Source organism: Typopeltis vanoorti, chromosome 3, assembly GCF_054136105.1.
Source record: "Typopeltis vanoorti isolate ZY-2024b chromosome 3, IOZ_Tvanoo_1.0, whole genome shotgun sequence".
In the NCBI taxonomy this organism is placed as follows: domain Eukaryota; kingdom Metazoa; phylum Arthropoda; class Arachnida; order Uropygi; family Thelyphonidae; genus Typopeltis; species Typopeltis vanoorti.
Window position 1 is genome coordinate 62,139,457 of NC_143551.1, and position 25,957 is coordinate 62,165,413.

The 25,957-nt window shown below is 37.2% G+C and overlaps 1 protein-coding gene across 1 annotated transcript in view; it reads left to right on the plus strand.

The window, feature by feature from the left end:
- The window catches only part of LOC150108197 (BAI1-associated protein 3-like), a 709,720-nt gene that overhangs the window by 384,876 nt on the left and 298,887 nt on the right, over positions 1-25,957 (plus strand). Inside the window, exons 17-18 of the mRNA XM_090390426.1 lie at positions 8,571-8,668; positions 15,436-15,487. Coding sequence (XP_090246552.1) covers positions 8,571-8,668; positions 15,436-15,487 — 150 coding nt within the window. The remainder of the gene's footprint in view (positions 1-8,570; positions 8,669-15,435; positions 15,488-25,957) is intronic.

Consider the following 25,957-nt stretch of genomic DNA (forward strand, 5'->3'; position numbering starts at 1 on the left):
GACAATAGTAGGAGAAATAGGATTGCCCATGGATTTCCCTTTGATTTGTTGATATAATTTGTTTTTAAAAGGAGACATAACTAGAATGCATAACAAAATTAAACACTTTAACAACATCTGAAGGAAATTTTTCTTGAAGTAATTCAAGAGTTTCCAGTAAAAGAATATTAGAAAACGAGGATATAATATCTGATAAACTGATCATAATATTGGAAGTGTCCAGTTGAAAATCAGACATTTCTCCCTCCTAGAAAAAAACAGAAGTTACACAAACCTTGTGTAACTAACTTCTTATTCACCATACCTACAATAATGGAGTCTCCACATAGTGCCACTCTTGAATCCTTCCTTACTCTTTTACCTGGAGAAATGGAAAAATCTATGCAACTACATATGTAGGATTATGTAAGAGACATAATGTATAGGAAATCCAGGGCCTCAGCTCTATCTAGCCATATGCTCTCTTCTGCAAATCCAAATGATAGACAATCCACAAGATCTCTAATACAGTCCAAGCAAAGGGGACTGTATTCCAGATCTTAAACATTGTTATCATGAGGTTGAAAGAAAAATATTATCAATCTCTAAAAATTATGCTTAATATCATCCACTTGTAACTAATAATAATTAGTTACAAATTATCAGACTGTTATCATCATCATCAAATTCCTGCCATGTACCCTCAAGGGGTGTACAGGATATGATAGTACTACATGAAAAAAATTACATCATTATTAATTTCCTATCTACAATTTTCCTCCAAATCAGTCTGTTACTTGTCAACACTCCAACATTATCAGATCTTATATTTCTATCGTCTAAAGCACTTTGAACCGTATCAATCCACCTATATCTTGGTCTTCCTCTGGGTCGTTTTGCTGCCAACCTGGCAGAGAACACTTGTTTTGCTAATCTTTCCTCGCCCATTCTGTTTAAGTGACCATACCACCTGAGATTAGCTCTGCTAATGCATTCCTGGATGCTGACAATGTCAAGTTCTTTCCTAATATCCTCGTTTTTAATATGATACTGCCATTGATGCCATCTGTTCATGCCTATAATCTTTCTCAGGACTCTCATATCTGTGGTCTCTAGTCTTTGGTCAAGTGTTTTACTTCTGACCCAGCTCTCAGATCCATAAGTTAAAACTGGTTTGAACACTGTCTTGTATACAGCTAATTTAGTGTTCCGACTAATTTCTCTCTTATTCCATATGAATTTATTCAATTGACTTCCCACCATACCAGCCTTGCTGATTCTGTTGTCTATTTCTATATTTAATTTACCATCTTCAGTAAAAATTGTGCCTAAATAGTTGAAATGTTTTACATGTTCCACAGGTTCTCCATTCACAACACAGTTGACATTTTCAATGATTCTGCCTATTTTCATTATCTTTGTCTTTTTATTGCTGACCTTCATACCATATCTATTACAACAGCTATTCAATTTAGTCAGAGAAGCTTGCAGACTTCTAGCGGATTTATTTAGAAGTATAACATCATCTGCATAAAGCAAAGAACTGACATTAACATCTCCAATTTTGATATCATGTTTAATACCACTTTCCTTCATAATGTGATCCATATAGATAATGAATAACAGAGGGGATAATGTACATCCTTGTCTCACACCAGATTTAACATTAAACCATCTTCCTGTACTTCCTTCAATTCTAACTGCTGACTTACAACTCAAACAAAGACTAAGTATTGCTTGATATAATGCCCCATTGACACCATATAACTGCAGCGTATTGAATAGATTCTCTCTTGGCACCTTGTCATATGCCTTTTCCAAATCGACAAAACTTAAATACAGATCTTTGTTATATTCCCATGCTTTCTCGACTATTTGTCGTAAAGTGAAGATCTGATCCTGACAGCCTCTATTTGGCCTGAATCCAGCTTGTTCTTCAACAAGCTTTTCTTCCACAATTCTTCTCAACCGTTTCTCAAGTATACTTGCATAGATCTTGCCAGGAACACTCAGTAGGGAAATACCTCTGTAATTCTCACATTCAGTTTTATTTCCCTTTTTATATATGGGTACTATGAGAGCTCTACTCCAATCATCGGGAATTCGTCCCTCTGTCCAGGCTTCCTGAACTATGCAGTGCAGCCACTGTAAGACTCTTATACCACCATACTTCAGCATTTCTAGTCGAATATCATCTACTCCTGCTGCCTTTCCACATTTCAAGCCTTTGATGGCTTTTTCTACTTCAAGTATGGATATGTATTCCTGCCTGCATGCCTGGTCAGTGTTTTTTACCACTGTGCTGTCATCACTGCTTGTTTCATTTAGTAGTTTTTCAAAGTAATTACTCCATACTTCAAGGATATCTTTTTCTCCCGTTTTCATGTCACCTTTATCATCTCTGATTCCTTTTATAGCACTCTTTCCTCCATTCTTAAGCTTCTTCAACAACCTCCAGAATATTTTGCCACCTTCTTGATATTTATTTTCTATATTCTTGCCAAAGTCCTCCCATGACTTTTGTTTAGCTAGTTTTACACAGTGTTTAGCATTCTTGCATTTGTCTCTATATTCTCTAAGAGCACAAGCTGACTTATTTGACAGGAACTTTTGGTATGCTTTCTTCTTTTCCTTCACTGCCTCTTTAACTTCCTGTGTCCACCAGGGAGTTCTGATTTTTTTATCCTTACAGACAACCTCACCACATGCATCTCTGGCAGAATCAATCAATGTTTTCTTCAGAGTTTGCCACTGAATCTCCAAGGTTTGATTCCTGTTCTCAAACTCTTTCATTTTTTCTTCAATAATCTTTGTGTATTTTAGTCTACAGCTCACATCTGAGAGCTGCTCAACTTTTATTCGCTTTAAAACTTTCTTACATGTTATTCTTTTCAATATGAAATTCAATTTTATCCTGCTCAAGACTAAATAGTGATCACTTCCAATTTCAAATCCTCTGTACACTCTGGTTTCCTGCACTAGGGAGAAAACATCACTATCAACAATAACATAGTCAATGAGACTTTTCTTATTCCTAGCCTCTTCTCTCCATATGAATTTGTGCACATTTTTATGTTGGAACATGGTGTTAGTAATAACCAGTCCATGTCCTGAGCAGAAATCCAACAGATATTTGCCATTATTATTCGCTTTGCTCTTTTCTCCAAATTTTCCCAAAATATTTTTGTATGTCTCACAATCATTTCCTACTCTGCTATTTAGATCCCCAACAAGGACCAACTTTTCATTTTTCATTGTGTCAGTTGCTTTTTCTAAAGCCTCAAAAAATTCCTCTACTTCTACCTTAGTAGAACCTTCTTTGGGACCATAGGCACAAATAAGTCTCATTGTCCAGTTCCCGATTCTCATATTTGCCCACATTACTCTACTTGAGACTGACTGCCATTCAAGAAGATTAGCCTCGTATTTTGTGTTGAATACTATGGCTACTCCTTCTTTTCCTTGATTGTCATTGCCTGAATATAACATTTTGTATTTATTGCTCAGAAAGATCTCACCAGTTTTGGTCTTTTTTGTTTCAGTCACCCCTATTATGTCGATCTGGTACTTATCTAATTCCTCAGCTAGCTCCATTTCTTTGCCATTCAGGCTTCTTACGTTGATAGTACCGATCTTTAACTCTGGTGATGTTGAGTTGGGGTTTGTTTTCAGATTTGTTCCAGTAGCTGACTTTTCGCTGTTCGCCTTGGTTCCCTGGCGAAAACAACGGGGGCCTTGTTTAACCGGGCGACGCCCCAGCCGGCATGAAATTTTGTCATGTTGTACCATCATTCTATATTTTGGTTTAACCAATAAGAATACAATTCGGTTGGCTAAATCCCAAATTGCCAGCCCATCCTCGTCCGTTCAGTATCCAAGTAGATACCCAACAGGGTGCACCACGAGAAGGTGAGGAATGGACATTAGGTCAGAAGCCCTGGTCGGTTCTCTGCATTCCTTTAAAGGCTATGTGGAGGTCTCCTCTCAGTTATACAGCTTTGATATGTCTCAAATGAGGCCATATTTGTATGCTCAACAATACCAGCAGATTCAAAATAGTTTCAAACAACATCTGTCCTTTTGTAATGTGAGTTGCTGTATTTTTTTAATGTTTGTGTTTCACTGACACTGAATATTTTCTTCAATGTGTGTGTGTGTGTGTGTGTGTGTACACACACACACACACACATATATGTATAAATAAATAAATATATATATATATATCAGGGGTGCTGGTCTGGTTGGCTGAGTGGTTAGCATATCCGCTCTCCAGCCAAAAGGCTGTGCGTTCAAATCCTGCCGTGGACATGGATGTTTGATTGTCTGTGAAAATACTAGTGGTGGTGGTGTAGATGATGAAGGTAGTTGCGGTTGGTGGAGTGGTGAAGATGGAGAGTTGTACAGTAGGTGCCCTCCCTCAATGAATGCTTGAACTTCCTAGAGATGTTACATAATAATAATAATAATAGTCTGGGTGTGCACAGTACATCCATGGAATTGCAGTATCACCAATCTTATATTTTTGCATTCATTCCTGTTAAAAACTCCACTAATTGTTTCCTGGCTTCTGTGATTCCTAAAATTAAATACAATATACTAATGCTTCATGAAGAGGACACTTTTTGACATGTAAACTTTTTGACATCACATTTGCTTTAATAGCCCAGGTGTGAGATCACAAATACAGACACCTGTGAGTGCTTTAAACAGACTTACAGATTGTGCAGTGGATCAAATTCTTTGAGTCTGAGTGGTTTGAAACCACCCAGAATGCGAGGGGTATGCTCATTAGGTTTTAGATCTGCCTCACATTCTGGGTGGTTTCAAACCACTCAGACTCAAAGAATTTGATCCACTGCACAATTTGTAAGTCTGTTTAAAGCACTCACAGGTGCCGTATTTGTGAGTCATCTGTATTCGTGTGCATGAAGTGTGAACTGACGTGTTTAAGACACTGATATAGAAAAGATTTTAATATATAATTTTCTATAATTAATTTATACTTTTTGCCCATATTTACAAGGAAACAGTGTTGACAATCTACTGAATGTCCCATTTTCTGTCAGAGCTTTCACGGATTGTATCTTTATACACATATAAAGAAATAAGTAAAACGAGTTGTTTCAGCTATTTCAATATTATGGTTCAATCAGAAAAAATAATAATTTCCCCCAAGTGATTACTTTTTCCGATGTTTTTGCGTATTATATGGCTGCATTTAAAAATCATACAAAAATTCTCTCTCTCTCTCTCTCTCTCTCTAGTATTTGCCAATGATAATCTAAGATCACAAAGCGTAAACCCTTTGTGCCTCTCACATAAACAGTGCATGGGAAGCATAGCTATTGTTCATTTGACCTTTATGCCTTCCATATTTAAAATTATATTAATTGATAAATGAAACTGTTTGATTTTAATTGATAAATGAAACGTTGGCCTGGTTGGCTGAGTGGTTAGCGTATCCACTCTCCAGCCAAAAGGCTGTGGGTTTGAAGCCCACCGTGGGCCTGAATGTTTGTGATTGTCTGTGAAAATACTAGTGATGGTGGTGGATGGCAGTGGCATTGGTGTAGTTGTAGTTGGTGGAGACGGAGAATTGTGGAGTGGTTGCCCCTCCCTTGATGAGTCTTTGGACTCCCTGAAGGTGTCATCTAATAATAATAATAATAATTATCCTACAAATAATTGCATTGGGCCAATTAAGGTGAGCACTGATGTGCTTACGTACTCTGAATTCATACATCAATACAATAATATGTCAAACTGATGTGAATTTTGCAGCATGGGTTGCATAAGCCACACAACAGCGCACCAAACCTAAATTGGCATGCGACGCCACTGATATATATATATATATATATATATATATATATATATATATATATTTAGACAGGAATAAAAATGGAGGTTAATTATGTGAATCGCCTAAGAATGTTGAAAGATCTCCTTTACCACTAACTTTTTTTTGAAGATGGTTAGGCAGTCAGTCTCCATCCTTTTAATCCTTCACTGACAGTGAAGTCAAACTGTCAGTTAGTCATAGCTTTTCAGAAGTGGGAGTATGGCAAACAACTGCTGCTATGTCATGGTCCTAAATTATAACCTTCATATATGAAGATGAATTGAAATGAGGAGTCAGCATATGGAAGTAAAGAGAGTGAATTTCTAGAGAGAGAGAGAGAGAGAGAATACATAAAGTTATAAATATTTTAATACTATTATTAACATTATTGTTATTATTTTCTCAGGCACCTCCAGAGAGTCAGACTCATCATGTGAGGCCTGTTCTATCCATTATCCACACAATAACTATCATACTTCTCCTTGAATACATTAATTGATGAAGCAGTCACAACTGCCTCGGGTAACCCATTCCATCCCTTCACCATCCTCCAAGCAAAAAATCTAGTTTCCAGCAGTGACTCTAAGTTCTCTTACTTCCAGTCATGTAGTGAAAGTGTTCTGTATCAATCCTGTAAAATCTTTTTCATAACTTGTATGTTTCTATCGTATCCCTCGTGTAGAGGACAGATTGAAGGTATATGGATTAAAAAAACCTATAAACTAGCTTTTTTTAATCCATATACCTTCAATCTGTCCTCTACACGAGCATTCTATAGATCTGTCACAATCTTAATCTCTACTATCTTCGCATCCCAAACAAAAAAAAACAATGAAACCAGATCTGGGTTCAGTAATTCAGATGTGGTCTTATTAAGATCTCCCTGTCTCTGCCTCAGAGACAGGGAGGTTTTTCAACAACCAAGTAATCTGATGACCAATTTTGGCAACCTTTACAGAATAGAGAATACAGTATATTCTTTAAACTTTGTCTTGGAGCTACTTTTATGCAACAGAATACTTTTGTCTTCTTTTCCCTTGGCACTTTCTCTGAGCTGAGACTTTAATCAGCAGCTTTGTAAGCTGGGCTGCCGCCTCCATTGTACATTCATGTAATATATGGGCTGATATCCCATCTAATCCCCCGATCCTGTTTGCTTTAAGATTTTTGCAATATCCGAAACACCTTTAAATCCAAATGGTGCCAATCCCATCTTATTACTTCCTATAGAAACTTGCAGTAACACACGAGAAACTGATAGGTCTTTTAGTCTTTCAGTAGGACTTTTTGGTCTTTTTTCCATTACTATTTGAATTGTTTCATTTACGAATTGTTGTGCTTGTTCTCCAAAGATGTTGGTTTGAAACAGCAAATATCAGCCTGCTAATTATTATTATTATCATTAACATCAGATCTCTATAGCATCAACGACACATCACATGCACAACTCATCTTCCTTTTCTTCCTTGCATTATCATTCTTGGTGCAGAGTCCACTATTTACAGGATGCAACTTTGAGCCATCCCAAATAGCCTGTTGCTGAGCCTGACATTGGTGGAAATGTATTTGTCTGTAGATGTGTGTGTGTGTGTGTGTGTGTGTGTGTGTGTGTGTGTGTGTGTGTGTTCACGGGGCCCATGCCTGTTCTGAGGGATGAAAAACTCAAGTTTCTGGATAAAAAATCCTCTACCTCTGTATGAGACCAGTTCCTTGCATTATTGATGGGAATCAAGCCCAGATCTTTCCAGCCAAAGGGCTTCATCTTTACCAACTGAGCTACAGAGACTCACATGCATTAACTCATCATATACCTTAAATACATTTACATCCTCTGCAGTCTCAGGTAATGATTTCAATCATTCACCATTCTCCATGTGAAAAGCCTATCATCTCACTCCCTTTCTCACACCCTCCTTATACAGCTTCCAGAGATGACTTCTTGTTCTTTCATATCTCCCACTAATCAACAAAAAAACTCTTCCACATTAATCTGATAAAAAATCACCTTATATGTCTCTATCATATCCCTCTTCCTCCTCCTATTCACTAGACTCTGCAAATTGTATTTTCTCAGCCTTTATTCCAACTCAGCATTCCAGACCAGAAACCATCTTAGTCAATCACCTCTGCACCCTTTACAATATCTCTTCATCCTTTTGAAAACCAGATGACCAAAGTATAGGCCACTTATGGACTAATAAAGTCCTTATACATATTATTATTATTATTATTATTACTTGACACCTCTAGGGAGTCCAAAGACTCATTGAGGGAGGGCACCTACTCTAGCTCTCTCTGTTTCCACCACTCAATTCACTGCAATGAACCACAACTACACCAATGCCATCTACCGCTGGAACCATAATCGCCTTACTTCTATAAGCCAGTGTCTTCTACATCATTGTCAGAATTTATTGTACTGTCATCACAATTTTAGCAATATGTCCTCTAAATTTTTGGTCTCTATTGACCATCTCTCCAGGTAAATATCTTTATATGAATTGTTGGGTTTTGTTTTGTAATAGTGTGAAAAAAATTATTTAATATAATTAAATCATGACATAGAGGAATATATGTAATAAGGAATATAGTGTTTTTAAACTAAGTTTTTAGACATTACTGATATTATATGAACATTGTCATTATTTTGTTTTGATGTTTTTTCTTTGATATAAATTTTGTGCATGTTTTGAATTTGTGTATACTCTGACATTTTTTGTTTATTTTAAGAAACTTCTCTTTGTTTTAGACAGATCAGGAAGTCCTGCAAAGCCTTATTGAACTAACTGGATCATTAAATAAAGATCTCCAGAAGGCAGTAATGCACTACAATCACTTGTTTGAAAGGTAATGACAGTATTAAGACCACATATAAACACATTAAAAGTATAGCCTGCTTAAATACCTTATAAGATCTGCTTTAGGACATGGTATCAGTAGAAAAATTGTGTTGTGTGCTCTCTCCATCCTTAAGTTCAGAAAGGATATCTTTAAATAGGTCATTTATGTCAATATAAAAAACTCATACGCACATATCCGTAATGTACAGAATCAAGAACACTGGTGGTTTTTTTCATCTATTTTCATCTAAAAAAAATAAAACAAAAGATGGTATATATTTCATTAGATTTAAAGACAATAAGCCAAGCCAGTCTAGAATTAATGACGACAGCATAGAAAAACTCTTCACGTTTTTTTTTTTTGAAGAGAAACAAATTTAATTTATGGAATCTAAGAAGGACAGAGGAAAATCAGTTCTTTTTTGATTTATAAAGATGACTGGAAACAGATGTACTCCCATTAAGTTATTTTTCACAATTGTTATGCATGTGAAATCACAGGTAATCTTCAAAATCTCAAGAACTGGAACTGACCAACCACCTCTCTGTCACTACTCCCTATTCAACTTTCAGGGAAGTCTCTTGTTCTTTGCTGTAACCTTCTGCTGTATGTATCACCCACTTCTTTATTAATCTTGCAATATCTTGCAGAGAAACCAGTGAGGTCTCAGAGATGAGTGACTAAGACAATATCATGACTTTCGAATGTTGGTTCCAGGGATAAGTTGAGGAAATAGATTTAAGACCACATACTCACCATTGTGCTAAAATAAGATTAATGTGTCGGCAAATTAAAAATGTCTCCATTATGTCCCTCAACTTTTCAATAAGGTCTGCAATCTACATATTATTATTATTATTAATAATAATAATATGTATTAAAGTTTCTCCAGAAAGTCAAGGACTCACTAAGAGAGAGAGTCCTTGACTTTATTACAAATCATGTCTAAATGTCTTTATTACATGTCTAAATACCTGTTGTATTTTTCTATAAAAACATTCACCCAAGATGTACTCACAATATCTGCTGGCAGCTCATTCTGCATGCCACAACAAGCACCTAGACCCTCATACTATAAGATCCTCTTACCAACTTCTGTGTTTCTATCATATTTCCTTTCTTCCTTATATTATTCAAACTTTAAAGCACACATTCCCTTAGTCTATCCTCACATGTACAATTCTAATGCCAGATATCATCTTAGTTACTACTTGCAACCAGATATTTTCATTCCTGTCCTCATCTCTTTTGAAGTCAGGCAACCATATATTATTATTATTATTATTGCGTGACAACCCTCCCCAGGGAGTCCAAAGACTCATTGAGAGAGGTACCTACTCTACAATTCTCCGTCTCTGCTCAATCCACCAACTACAGCGAACCTCATCATCTACACCAACGCCATCTATTGCCCACCACCATCAGCATTTTCACAGACAATCATGCACATCCATGCCCATGGTGGGATTCGATTCAAACCCACAGCCTTTTTTTTGGCTGGAGAGTGGATACACTAACTACTTTGCCAACTAGCTGGCACATTAATCTTATCTTAGCACAATAGTGAGTATGTGGTCTTAAATCTATTTCCTCAACCTATCCCTCGAACCAACATTCGAAAGTCTTGATAATGCTTAAATATAAAGAGCCAATAGGCTTCATTTTGGTGATATAAACATTATTCCAATTAAGGGGATATTAAATCCCACATTGTTTTAAAACCGAATAAGAAACTCAAAGATTGGAATCAGAGAGTTTACTGTATAGTTTATAGTTTACTATATTCGGCATAAAACTCTCTGATTCCAATCTTTGAGTTTCTTATTTGGTTTTAAAACAATGTGGGATTTAATATCCCCCTTACCTGGAATAGTCTTGATATTGTCTTAGTCACTCATCTCTGAGACCTCACTGGTTTCTCTGGTCACAATCAAAATCAGGTAAACAAATTTGTACACAATAGTCCATGTATGGTATGATCAAGCCTTTACAGTGACACAACCAGCTACCTCCTTTTCATATTAGCAGTACACCAGTCTTCTCAGCTCTTGCAGTATGTTGTTTAAATTTATTAGATATATTGACCATCACTTCCAGCTCTTCAACCTCATTCATATTTTGGAGCAGAGTTCAATGATATACACATTTCTGCAATCGAAGGTGCAGCACTTTGAAGTTATTCATATTAAAAAATAATCTCACTCATTTCTCCATGTTAATAGTCCAGTTAAATTTTCCTGAAGGAACATGACATCTTATACCTGCCATCAGCTTTGCAATAGGGAATATTCAGCAAATAGTTAAATATTCTTTGTTAATCCACATGAGATATTATTATTATTAGTAGTAGTAGCAGTAGATCTCCATGGAGTCCTCCATCTCTCTCTCTCTCTCTCTCTCTCACACACACACACACACACACACACTTATTATTACGGCTATTATAGCCTGTTTTTGTTAGGAGTGTCCCTTATTTTAAATATATCGGCTATTTTTACTCAAAAAAATTTATATATATATTTTAGGGCATTATGGGTGAGTATTGAAGGCAATTATAGCAGAATAAAAGAGGAGGAAAAATTTTGTACATACCTTGTTTTGATACTAGGATGTCTTCAAATTCCATGTTCCTGCTGAAGGTTGTTTATAACGAGGGGAAGGGAGCATGGGTGTGTGTGTGTTTTGACGTGGTGTTAAGGGTGCTTTTTTTAGGGGGGGGGGGGGGAGTTTACTTATGGGAAAACTGGGGCAGGTGAGAACGTTAACGGGGTGCAAACTGTTTCGGTCGACTGACCATCATCGGAACATTTTCGGAATTAGTGTAAGGCTGTGTCATGACTGCAAGTTGAATCTGCCAAATAAGGGTATTTGTTGGAATGAACTTGATAGACAGAAAGAATTATATAAGGGTTATGGGTTGCATTTCAATGGATTTAGAGTTAGTTCTGTGAGGTCAAAAGTGCAGAATGAGAGAAACTATAGTATTTAGATGAGAGAGGCAAGTGAGTGTGGGTGCATGCATCGTAGAGGTGAGTGAATGAGAGAATGATCATATGGTATACTTAATGTATCTCCTCAGTTTCTAAACTTGAGTGAGATAATGAACACAATGTGTGAGGAGGGTTGTGGGATGACAGAAATACTGTAACTTATGTATATTAATATCAGAAGTGTTGCAGACTAAGGAGAAAAAATTTTGGCATTGGTTGGTTCAACCTTGCCAAAAGTTACATGCATTAGCGAGACTTGGTTGACAGAGAATGCTGTATGAATAAAAAGCAAGAGTTATAGTATTTTCCTCCCAGAAAATACTATATCTCTTGGGGGTACAAGGGAGAAGAGATAAAACATGTATTGAGTGCAGGACAAGTAATTATTATGGGGGACTTCAACTATAGTGACATAGATTGGAAAGAGGAGCAACCACAGAAAGAGAAGAAAATGGAGTTCATACAGTTACTAAGAGATAATTACCTGAACAATTATATAATAGAAGAAGCTTGAAGTTTGAGAGAGATGGATCTAGTGATAGCATCAAAGAACTTGGCAGTAGGCAACACACCACCTACAGCTGTAGAGAGCGACTATATGGTCAAGACCTGAGAGTTTGCTAGGCATGCAAAATTTTCATTTATGAAGGGGGATATATATATATATGTGTGTGTGTGGAATAAAAATTTGGAGGTAGAAAATGTTAGTAATGCCTGAGAAATGAACAATGGAATGTTTGAAAAAAGCAGTATCAGATTCTATATCCAGAGAGAGAGAGAAGTAAATCAAGTGAGAGTTAGATGGGTGAGTGGCATCATTAAGCAGGAGTTGCAAAATAAATAAATAAATAAATCAGAAAAGTCCATAAGTTGTACAAAATGCAGGCAGCAAATATGACCCAAATATATGGTAAAAAGGCCAGAGCTAGTTATGAGAAGAAGCTAACTAATGAAGACAAAGAAAAATCCCAATTATTTTTCTGTGTTACAAATGAAAGAAAGAATGACTGTTGATAGATAATTGTGGTTGTAAATTCAAAACAACCAACTTGTTGGTTGTTTTGAATTTACAGCTGAAGCAATTAAGGCTGTGAAGCCAGTGTATTTTAAACTGCATGTGTTCTTATGGCTGATTTGCCTGTTATGCATGATGAAAAACCTGAGTTTCTAGGAGGGAAAAAAAAAGCCCTTTCACTTCCATATGAGATTTGGGTCTGTGGAATGCTCCATGTGACTATAAATTAAAGGTCTGTGAGCTAGAAAGACTAGTTGATAACCAAGAAAGATGAGACATGATAGAGAGAGAGAGATATAAGTTATTAAAGTGATTTTATAGGATTGACATGAATGACTTAGTTCAATATATTATTATTATTTTTTATTATTATTATTATTATTCAGGCCTCCATGGAGTCAAAAGACTCATCACGGGAGGTCATTCCTAGGATACACAAAGTCTATCAAGACTCATCATGGGAGGTCCCTCTTAGGAAACACAAAGTCTATTTAAATAAAGGGGATATAAAATCCCACATTGTTTCAAAACCGAATAAGAAACTCAAAGATTGGAATCGGAGAGTTTCATGCCGAATATAGTAAACTATAAAGTATCGGCGATCACTAGTGAGAGCTAATGCAAGTGACCCTAGTACGTAGTACAATACTGGACAACTCATTGCAAAGGTGGGGAAAGTTCAGATCACTATATTTAGGTATTTTCCATAATGTAAAAACACATTTCCTACGAAATGTATGCTGTTATTACATTATGGTGGGAGGTCACTACCCAGACCGGTTTCAGCCTTTTTTTGAGGCTTCATCAGTGAGTAGGTAGACCAATTTAATACCAAAGTGTATACCGAAAAGAACTTATATACTCTGCTATACGAGTTTCCAAACAGGTGCAACCATTAAGTTACTTAAATATAAAGAGCTAATAAGCTTCATTTCGGCAATATAAACAATATTTAAATAAAGGGGATATAAAATCCCACATTGTTTCAAAACCAAATAAGAAACTCAAAGATTGGAATCAGAGAGTTTCATGCCGAATATAGTAAACTATAAAGTATCGGCGATCACTAGCAAGAGCTAATGCAAGTGACCCTAGTACATAGTACAGTACCGGACAGCTCATTGCAAAGGTGGGAAAAGTTCAGATCACTATTCTTAGGTATTATCCATAATGTAAAAACACATTTCCTAGGAAATGTATGCTGTTATTACATGGTGGGAGGTCACTACCCAGACCGGTTTCAGCCTTTTTTTGAGGCTTCATCAGTGAGATTCCAATCTTTGAGTTTCTGGGTAGTGTCTGGGTAGTGACCTCCCACCATAATGTAATAACAGCATACATTTCCTAGGAAATGTGTTTTTACATTATGGAAAATACCTAAGAATAGCGATCTGAACTTTCCCCCACCTTTGCAACGAGTTGTCCGGTATTGTACTACATACTAGGGTCACTTGCATTAGCTCTTGCTAGTGATCGCTGATACTTTATAGTTTACTATATTCGGCATGAAACTCTCTGATTCCAATCTTTGAGTTTCTTATTTGGTTTTGAAACAATGTGGGATTTTATATCCCCTTTATTTAAATATTGTTTATATCGCCAATATGAAGCTTATTAGCTCTTTATATTTAAGTAACAAAGTCTATCATACCACTCCTTAAACTCATTGACCGTTCTCGCTCTCACCACTCTATCAAGCAATGCATTCCATGTTTCAACCACCCTCCATGCAAAGAAACCACTCCTCACCCTCTTGCTCACAGTTTCCTTTCATAACTTCCAGGGCCCCTTGTCATCACTCCTTCACGCTGTTCAACCAAGCATAAGAGCAGGATATAGCAAGATGTCTCCCTTCCTTCCATGTATTAAACAAGATATCATGTCTGGGAATTGTGTTAATTATTGTGTGATTAGCAAGGGTGTTAATACTATTTCATGCTTGAAGGATGGTGAATGAGTTGTCAGAAGTGGGTTTGAGAGCAAGGAGAGATATGATAAGTATTGTTTGAATAATTCTTAGTGCATGTGTGTGTGTGTGTGTATCTCTAATGAATGTTTGACTCTATAAAGATACCCACATAAATAATAATAAGGTATGCCTAGTTGACGAAATCAGTTTTAAGCATGAGCATCTGTTCAAAGAGAACTCGGAAGCCTTGTTGCATTATTATAATTTAAATCAAAATGTTGTCCTATCCATTACTAAAGCTTGAGAGATTCTCATACTTATTAAATGTACATTTTTATTTTATTTATTTATTTATTTTTATGATTATTCAATTACATGGTGTCAACTTTCTAGCTTATCACTTGCTTTTATTGGTTCAACCATTGCTGCATTCTGCTTTGCTTGATGAATAGCTTCTTATTTTAACTGCACTGTTGATGTACTGCTATTTTCAACTGCTTCTTACCTACAAATAAATCTCTATAATCTCAATTTTTTAATCTCAGTCTACACATTCACTGGTTCCTTTAAATTAGTATGCTTTCATAAATGCAAGTACATTTTATTAACTAGTGATATAGTGTTATATGTGTATTATATGTTTTCTTCAGAAATACTTTAAGAAATAATAATATCTTCACTTATTAATATTATTTATAAATGTTGCATTTAATTCTTTATTAATATTTTTAATATGAGAAGACTTTTGATAAATATATATTTTTGTTGTTGTTTGTTTGGCTGGTTACCATTATTATTAATTTATTATCTCACAACATATTTAAAGTATTTATTTTCTTGAATTTTTAATTTCTTACAGTACTACTGGAGTAAGCTATACTGTTGTCACTTATAAGCAGCTAGAAAAACTGGTAAGCTAATTTAAAAATAAAGCATTTGGGTTATCTTTTTTTTTTTTTTAATTTTAATAATTTTATTCATTTTGAATTGGAGTCACTACTATTTTTTTTTCAATATTGATTACATTTTGATATTAATTATTTAGTTATGTAGTTAATTTCAACTAATAGTGTATATGTATATATATATATATATATGTGTGTAGAAAGTTTTTTACCTTGGGTATAATATACGTTAAAGATACCAAGCTAATTTAAACATGGTTTTATTCCATTTCCCGAGCAAGTCAAGTTTGCGCCTGCAAGTAGAGCAAGTCTGGGTGACCCCACACGTAGTGCAAGTCTAGGCAACTCGTGATAAAGGTGGAATAAGCTCTGATCACTATTCTTAATATTTACTCTTAATGCAAAGCACATCTCCTGGAGGAGATGTATGATGCTATGTATTAAAGGCAAGGGGCCACTACCCAGACAGGTTTCGACCTTTATTGAGGTCGAAATATATATATATATATATATATTAGGGTGTTACCAAGTAATTTTATCAGCTTGGTTATTTAACTCCTAATCCCAAGTATGCAAACAATTAAGTTTGCGTCTGAAACATAGTTCAAGTCTAAAGATGGTACAACACCAGGGCAACTCATTGTAAAGGTGGGTAAAGCTCTGATCACTATTCTTAGTATTTTCCATAATGTAAAGCACATCTCACTAAAAGATGTATACTGCAATGCATTTTGGGTTGGGTCACTACCCATAATGACCGGTTTCAACCTTTTTTGAGCTCTCCTCAGAAACCTATACTCAAAAACCTATACTAAGAATCTAATACTAAGAATAGTGATCAGAGCTTTACCCATCTTTACAATGAGTTGCCCTGGTGTTGTACCATCTTTAGACTTGAACTATGTTTCAGGTGCAAATTTAATTGTTTACATACTTGGGATTAGGAGTTAAATAACCAAGTTTATAAAATTACTTGGTAACCCTAATATACAATATCTCCAAGTTAAAAAATTAATTTCATATATATATATATGGGATATTATAGGAAATGGGAAATATGGGATATGAGTTCCCATATATATTATTATTATTATTATTATTATTTCGGGCAACTCCAAGGAGTCGACAGACTCATCGAGGGAGGCCCTAACATCATGTTAAGAACAACTATTTGACATTCACACAGTATCTATCATACTTCGCCTTGAACTCATTCATGGTCATAGCACCCACAACAGACTCTGGCAGCTATTTCCACTCATTCACCACTCTCCAAGTAAAAAACCTAGCTCTAACACCCCTGCTAACCACATTTTTGCCCAGCTTCTATATATGGCCCCTAGTCCTCCCACCACCAATCCTATTCTCAAAAATATCTTCTGATCAATCCTATAGAAACCCTTCAGTAATTTGAATCATATCACCGCCTATCAACCAATTTTTGCAACCCACAAATCTTCAACCTGTTCTCATAAGGTTCATTCCACAGACCTGCTATCATCTTGGTCACTCGTCTCTGGATCCTCTCCACCTCCTCCGCATCAAGAAGAAACCCTGGCACCCATATCTGGGCACAGTAGTCTAGATGGGGTCTTATCAAGGCTCGATATAGTGGAACAATAACTTGTTTGTCTCTGCTTGTTAAAGTATTTTTCAGTGACCAAGTGATTTGATGAGTTGATTTAGTCACTTTTGTGTAACACCTAGGTAAGTCCAACTTACCTACGTGTTACACTAGATAGGGCCCTAAATTATAAGTGGCACATAGAGAAGACAGCAGCTAAAACCCAAACACGTAATAATATGTGGAATGATGTGGAAGTGGATGTACAGACTCAGGGAAACTAGATTTATTAAGAGGGGGGGGAGTAGATATGCAGACTTTAGGGGGGGCAGTTAAGTGTATGAATGAGTATATTATGCCCGGGCGAGTACGACGGACAACAAATCAGAATGGGATAATTAGTATAAGGAATCAAAGTAGGGATGGGACAAATGGGCTTCTGCGATTCATGTACACTAATGCCAGGAGTATTAGGAACAAGAAGGAAGAGTTTTTGGCCATGGTTGGCACTTCCAGGCCACAGGTTGTCGGTATTAGTGAAACATGGCTGACAGAGGATGATAAAGCTAGTGGGATTGAATGCGATGGGTATAGCGTGTTCAGGAGTGACAGGGTGAATAAAAAGGGGGGAGGAGTGTTATTGATGATAGCTGATGAGCTTCAGCCAAGGAGTATAGAATTTGAACTGCAGGATGGGGAAAAAAGCACATTTGAGGCTGTTTGGTGTGAGATACAATCTAGCAGAACAAAATATACAATTGGGTGCTGCTATAGACCGGGTGATGGAGTGGATGGTGGGAATAGTATGCATAAGCAAATAGAAGAAATGAATGGAAGGAGGGTAATTATTATGGGTGATTTCAATTATGGTAACATTGACTGGAAAGAGGAGAGGGCACATGGGAGGAAGGAATTGGATTTTATGCAGTTATTAAGGGACAACTATCTACGGCAACATGTATTGGAAAATACCAGGGGGCAGAGAGTGCTGGACCTAGTAATTGCAACTGAGAATGTAGCTGTAACGAACATGACCATGTTGCCACCAATTGGTGAGAGTGACCATAAGGTCATGACTTGGGAGGTGGCTAAAGGAGTCGAATTTACAATTAAGACAGGGTATATGTGGAATTACCGGGCTGGTAAGTATGACAAGCTTAGGTGTGTGCTTGGCTCAATGCCATGGCATGTAAAACTGCAAGGGCTGGATGTTGATGGTGCATAGGAGGTGGTTAAGAACTGTTTGCAGGAGGCAATGGTTGACTGTATACCAAGAGTCCGAATAATAAATCAGGTAGGGGTTAAATGGATGAATAACACTATTAAGCTTGAGCTGCAAAAAAAGAAACAATTGTGGAGGGAATTTAAGGAGAAGGGTGACCATCAGGTGCATGAACAGTATAAAGCTCAGGCCAGGATGGTAACAAGGGTGGTAAGAAAAGCAAAAGCAGATTACGAAAGGAAATTGGCCATGCAGGCTAAAGAGAATCCCAAACAGTTTTTTCAATATGTTGCAAGTAAAAGGAAAAATGCTCATGGTAGAATGATCTTAAAAAATGCTGAGGGTAGGGAGGTAACTGAATCAGTCGATGTTGTGGAATTACTGAGCGAGCACTTTGCAAGAGTATATCATCCAGGTGGTGGCTTTGCAGAAATGGAGGAACCAACAGCTTATACTGGAATTGTGATGAATGAGGTAGAGGTAACTAGTCTATTACAGAACCTCAATGTCAATACATCTGTGGGATTGGATGGTATACCAGCTCGTGTCGTACGTGAAGCGGCCAAAGAATTGTCAGTGCCCTTGACCATTATGTTTAATTTGAGCCTCAGGACTGGGTCAGTCCCAAGGGGGTGGAAAGAGGGGAAAATAGTTCCACTGCACAAAGGTGGTTCCAAGGCTGCTGTTGAAAATTACCGGCCAATCAGCATAACAGGAATCATTATCAAGGTCTTAGAGAAAATAGTCAAGAGGAAAATACAAGATTGGATAGAAGAAAATGGGATACTGTATCGGGGACAGCATGGTTTTGTGAAGGGTAGGTCATGCCTCAGTAACTTGCTCACGTATTATAACACAGTGACGGCTGAACTGGATAAGGGTAATGGGTTTACAGTGATTCTGCTGGACCTTGCTAAGGCCTTTGACAGGATACCACATGGAATTCTAATCAGTAAATTGCAGCATATGGGAATGGACATAGGGTTGGTGAGATGGATAGGAGGGTGGTTGACGGAGAGATATCAGAGAGTGGTTTACTCAGGAGTAGAGTCCACTAGACGGCCTGTGACTAGTGGTGTACCACAAGGATCTGTTCTTGGACCACTGCTGTTTAATTTGTTCATAAATGATATAGGAAAGGATCTGAGAGGAACAGTTCATTTGTTTGCGGATGATGCGAAGTTGGGTAGGGCAATAGTGAATGCAGATGACGTCAAAATTTTGCAGGATGATTTGGATAGATTGGAGGTCTGGGCTAGGGAGAATGGATGTCAATTTAATGTGGCAAAATGTAAGGTTATGCATTTTGGGGTGAAAAGATGGGAGGCAGTTTACTGCATTGGTGGAACCGTGCTCCAGGAAATTGATGAGGCACGAGATTTAGGAGTGTTGGTGGATAAGGAATTGAAATTTAGGGGACACATTGCAAAAGTGGCCAAATCAGCTCATCAAATCACTTGGTTGCTGAAGAATACGTTGACAAGCAGAGACAAGCAGGTTATTGTTCCTCTGTATCGAGCCTTGATAAGACCTCATCTCGACTACTGTGCTCAGATTTGGTCACCTAGGTTTCTTCTTGATGGGGAGGAGGTGGAGAGGATCCAGAGGCGAGTGACCAAGATGATAGCAGGTCTGTGGAATGAACCGTATGAGAACAGGTTGAGGAATTGTGGGTTGCAAAAATTGGTTGATAGGCGGAGGAGGGGAGATATGATTGAGACATTCAAATTACTGAAGGGTTTCTATAAAATTAATTCAGAAGATATTTTTGAGAACAGGGCTGGTTGCGGGAGGACTAGGGGACATCCATGGAAACTGGGCAAAAGTGTGGTTAGTAAAGGTGTTAGAGCTGGGTTCTTTACTTTTAGAGTAGTGAATGAGTGGAATGCGCTCCCTGAGTCTGTGGTGGATGCTGTGACAGTGAATGAGTTTAAGGCGAGGTATGATAGATACTGTATGAATGTCGAATAGTTGTGATGAAAATGATTTGGGGCCTCCCTCGATGAGTCTAATGACTCCCTGGAGTTGCCCGTAATAATAATAATAATAATAATAATAATAATATTCTGCGCCGATTAACATCATCTCGGTGGGGTGCAAATCCACAAGTACTGCACATCTCTGCACTGGCACTCTGCTTTTCGATAGCCATGTATGCTAGCCCTGTTTGGGAAAGATCATCACATGTCAAAATTATTGATAAGGTTCTTAATGAAACATGTCGGCACATTACCGGCTGCTGTTGCCTACAAAAAATGACCATCTATACTCACTGTCTGGTATTGCACCTCCTCACATCAGAAGTACTACACAGAGTAGATATGAGTGGAAACTACAACTAAATGATGAACGGCAACCTTTGTAATGGACATGTTGCAGTACATAAGAGGCTAAGATCAAGGGAAAAGTTTTATTCACTCAGTGGAGCCATTGGTTGATTCCATAAAAGCTACAAAGTTAACAATGTGGCAAGAACAATCTCCAGAGGCTCTGAACTTAAACGAATCTCTTCCTTCCAGCTTACATCTTGCAAAGATGGAAGACATTGAATAGACTTCATTCTGGAATGGGCAGATCAAAGCAGAATATGGCCAGATGGGGGCTACACAGACAATGACAGCTGCTCATGTGGAGAAACACAAAGCATGGATCACTTCTGCAGTGCTGCTTAATAGACATTAATAATACATGTACCCGAGAAGATTTAATGCAGTGTAATGAAACAGCTTTAAAGTATATTAGTCACTAGATGAATGAAATTTGACATTTTATGTTTTTATTTAATATTTCATGCTAGTGGTATTTTTGTCTTTTAATGTATGCTTTTAATCCCAATTATTTTAATGTCTATTTCTTTAAATGTATGCATTTAATCATTTATATGTGTGCTCTTACATTTTCTGTAGTTCATACATGAAATAAATAAATAAAATCTAGTGAATTTTTCACCTTGATAGAATATGTAAGCAGATTGCAAAGCATGATTTCCCCCACCCACAAACAAGTTCATGCTGATTATCATAAAGAATGATGCTATTATCAACCCACTTCTGAATCCCAGTTACCAACTTCTCTGACATCCTTACAACAACAACAACAACCCCAGACATACAGATTGGCTTACAATTTGTAGCTACAATTCCCCCTCCCCCACTTTGTGAAGTGGAAGAATTTTTCCCACTCTCCATTTCTTTAAGATTCTTCCTATTCGAAGACTCGTGATAAACAGGTGTTTGCCAAAGGTGCCATTAACTCCATAGAGCATTCCTTCAAGACAGATGGCGATATATTGTCAAGTTATTTTGCCTTGTTAACATCAAGTTTACTTAATTCTTCATATACTTCCTGCATATTCACCATCAGTCCTTCCTCCACCATATCCTCTACACTCCACTTTCTCATGATATCTTATTCATAAGGATGAAATACACTGATAAACTGATTCTTGAATATTTGAACTATATCCTATACATTGGTTACCAATCTGCCACAGTTATCAACTATCATCATCTTCCTATAGTAATTTTTCTTCTTCCTGCCACATATCAAAAGAAGTTACCAGGATTTTTCTTAGCATGATTGGCTAATTTCTTCTTTACCACCTTCCTTGCCTGGAAATTAATCATTACCAACATTTATCTTGTGTTGCCTTCACACTTCTTTCTTCTTCCAGATTTCATGCTTATTCTTGTCATTCATCCATTTTATTCCTGCCTTTAGCCTTTTCACCTTGGAAATACACTCAGACATTGCTGCTGCTATTAAATAGCTCCTGATCAATGACCATGCAGTGTCTGTCTCCTTCCTACACAACTCCTTTTTCCAAGCTATAGCAGCCAGTTGTCTCCAAAGCTATTCATAATCATCAGCCTTGTAGTTCCATATATATTCCTTCTTTATAACAGTTATTATTATTATTATTGACATCTGACCTCCATGGAGTCAGAGACTCAATGTGGGAGGTACACACTATTGCACACAATGCTCATCCAACCATGCCTTAAACTGATTCAGTACATGAACATTCACAACACACTCAGACAGTGCATTACACTCACCAACCACTCTTCATGTAAAGAACCTGTGCCTCACTCCTCTGCTTATCACGTAGCCTCTTTATAGAGTTTCCATGGACGGCCTCTAGTTCCACACTTCTCCCATTCTATGAAAAATTTTTTCCATGTCAACCTGATAACAATCCCCTGACTAACTTATACATCTCAATGATATTCTCCCTCCTCCTCCTCCTCCTCCTATTCATGAGGCTTTGCAATTTATATTCTCTCAATCTGTTCTCCTACTCCACATTCCATTCAAGTGAATCTTCTCTGGACCCTTTCTAACATATCCTCATCACCACGAAATCCCAGTGACCAAATCTGGGCACAATAATCCCTATGAAGCCTGATCAAGGCTTCATAGGGATTATTGTGCACAGTATGATTCCCTTATACAATGGCATCATATCCTCTTTATTTCTGCATGTTAGGGTCCTCCACATCATTTCCATTACCCAATGTGATGTATTCACAACTTGTGCAATGTGGATCCTGAATTTCAGGTCCTTGTCAAACACCACCAGTCTCAGATCACTCATCTCCTCTACTTCCTCTTATGTTTCCTCACCAAGTGTATACTTTGCATCAGATCATTGCTTACCAAATTTCAAAACCTTACACTTTTTTAACATTGAACTGATAGTGGCACTTACTGCCCATTTATGCAATCTATTCAAGTTCTCCTGTAAGGCTATTACATCTTCTTGGCTCTGCATTGCTCTCCCCAGTTTTGCATTATCTGCAAACAGCTGCATATCACCAGAGTTAAACCCATCCCAATATCATTAATATACAAACCAAACAACAATGGTCCCAAAACTGATCCCTGCAGCACCTAACTAGTGACCTTCCTCTTTTTGGGATACTGCACCTCCATATACAACTTTCTGATACCTATCTGACAGCCAGTCACCAATCCAACTCAGAAGTCAGTTATCCAATCCCATCCATTTCAATATATTTAACAGCTTGTTGTGTGGCAGTCTCTCAAAAGCTACCCACATTTCAGTTATTCCAACTATTTTCAGGCACATAAACTCATTTTCCTTAATTCTGATGTGACTGGCATTCATAAATAAGTATAACAATTCATTTATAGGCACGTGTAGCTCAGTGAATGTGACACTTGAATCCTCTGTACTAGGCCACCTGAAGATAGACTAATAGTTCAAGTCTAGTCGCCAACTGGAGGAACGTTTTTCTAAGCCTTTCTTCGACCGATTCCTGAGTTAGTTAGTTGATCTATGACATGGGCAAGCAGGCTTTTTTTCCTGCAAACTCAAGAAAATCAACTGTAGAACTCATATTATTTCAGATAGTAATATATCCTGTTAGGAGTTAGGTTTCAAAAGATGGCAGCACTTGTTTGCCAGTCTCTTCATTGGTTGCCACCTATAATTAGTGATAGTCATGGTCCAGCTGTCTCTGATTGGATGCCAGTGGAGATTCTGTCCATTCAGTCTCCAAAAGCTAAATAGGGTTAAAAAACCTCACTACTCCTTATAAGGGAATAAAAAGCATTAGCTTATTATTATTATTATTATTATTATTAATTTATTGATCTATAACCAGTCTTACCAATGCTACTCCTCATCTGTGACTTCTCCACACATACTGCCGTCTTCTCACAGTTATCTTCCCCCAGACTCAGCTAACCCCCATCTATTCCAGACCATCCATTCCTATGCTGACCCCCCCCCATATATATACACACGCACACACATTCATTACTGTTTTCAGAATTCACTCTCCTTTCACCCTCTTTCCCTGGCCCATCCCATGTTCTTGTTCAATTCTCCTTTCCAACTGATACCTTGTTCACATCTTTCATTACATTTCCTCCCAGCTGCCTTTACTGGCACCAACAAGCTCAGGATAGACATAGATGGAGAGAACTGGGGGATACCTATAGCCAGAAGTAGCTATAAAAAGGGTTAAAAGAAGAGGAAGAAGAAGAATAAAAAAGGCAAATAAGAGACACATGATAAAAGCATACAAGTTATTCAAGGGATGTTATAAGATTTATGCAAACATACCTTTGCGATATATAATAGGAAGTCATCAACATCATCCTTTTGCTACAAATTATATATTTGGCTTAATTCTTTATCCAAATGTAAGCAAACAAACTTTGCACCTGACGTAATTTCAGGACTGGGGCAACTCATGACAAAGGTGGTATGACTTCACATCACTTGCCTTGGTATCCCATAATGCAAAGCACATCTCCTTGCAGACATATATAATGCTATGCATTAAGGGAAGGGTCACTACTCAGACCGGTTTCAACCTTTATTGAGGTCTCATCAGTGGGAGCCAGACCCAGAGGTGGTGCAGAAGTCATATTTCCATATATGAGTTGCATTATGGGATACTAAGTCAAGTGATGTGAAGTCATACCACCTTTGCCATGAGTTGCCCCAGTCCTGAAATTACTTCAAGCGCAAACTTTGTTTGCTTACACTTGGATAAAGGATTAAACCAAATATATAATTCATAGTATAACCAAGTGGAAAACAACTTCCATCAACTATCTCTAATCCAGAGAATTTTAATAATAAGGTGTGACACCTTTTGGCAACTCGTATATGGAAATATGACTTCTGCATTACTTCCACCTTGTTATCACCACCTCTGGGTCTGGCTCCCACTGATGACACTTCAGTAAAGGTCGAAACCAATCTGGATAGTGATCCTTCCCTTGATGCATAACATTATACATATCCGCAAGGAGATGTGCTTTGCATTATGGGATACTAAGGCAAGTGATGTGAAATCATACCACCTTTGCCACAAGTTGCCCCAGTCCTGAAATTACTTCAGGTGCAAAGTTTGTTTGCTTACATTTGGATAAAGAATTAAGCCAAGTATATAATTCGTATCCTTTTAGGGATTTAGGCCCAATGGCCTGTTTTGTTCTCATTCCATCCTTTCCTTGGTTGTCCCTGAATTCTGTCCTCCAACCTAGGTGATATCTAAGTACCTTTTTTTTGGATAGTCTGGAATTATCCATTTTTTCAATATGTTCATTCCTTTCTTTTAAGGTTACACAGTGGTAAATATTCATTATGTCACATTTATGTAAACAAAAAAAAAAACTGTGTTAGATCAATTATTTTACTTACAATTAAGAAAATAACACTTGACAGTTCAACCTCTATAATAAGATCATCACCAGGAAAACATACATATCAACAAGACACATGCTACATGACACTACACAAAAGTAATATAAATCCGTCTACTTTGTTGATAATTTACACTAACCTGACCTCTGGTTGAAAAAAAAATTAATTAAATTAAATAAAATAACTTTATGTTAGTATACTTGTATATCATTATAATAAATATAATAATATAGAATGGCAAAAAAAAAAAAAAGCTCAGTGGAACTACATCAAAAGCATCTCTACAGTCCTGTTATCATAAGGTTTTCTTGTGTTAGGGTTCTGCCATCATGTTCTGGATACTATATAGGTTACAGATGGATCTTCCAGATTCTTGAATTATTATATCTTTCATGATCCTTGTTTTCCCAGTCATGTCATTTGTCCCTGTTACCACTACCAGCTCTTTTGCTCACTTAATCCTCATATCCAACACCTCAATTATGCTATTTATTTTACCTCAGG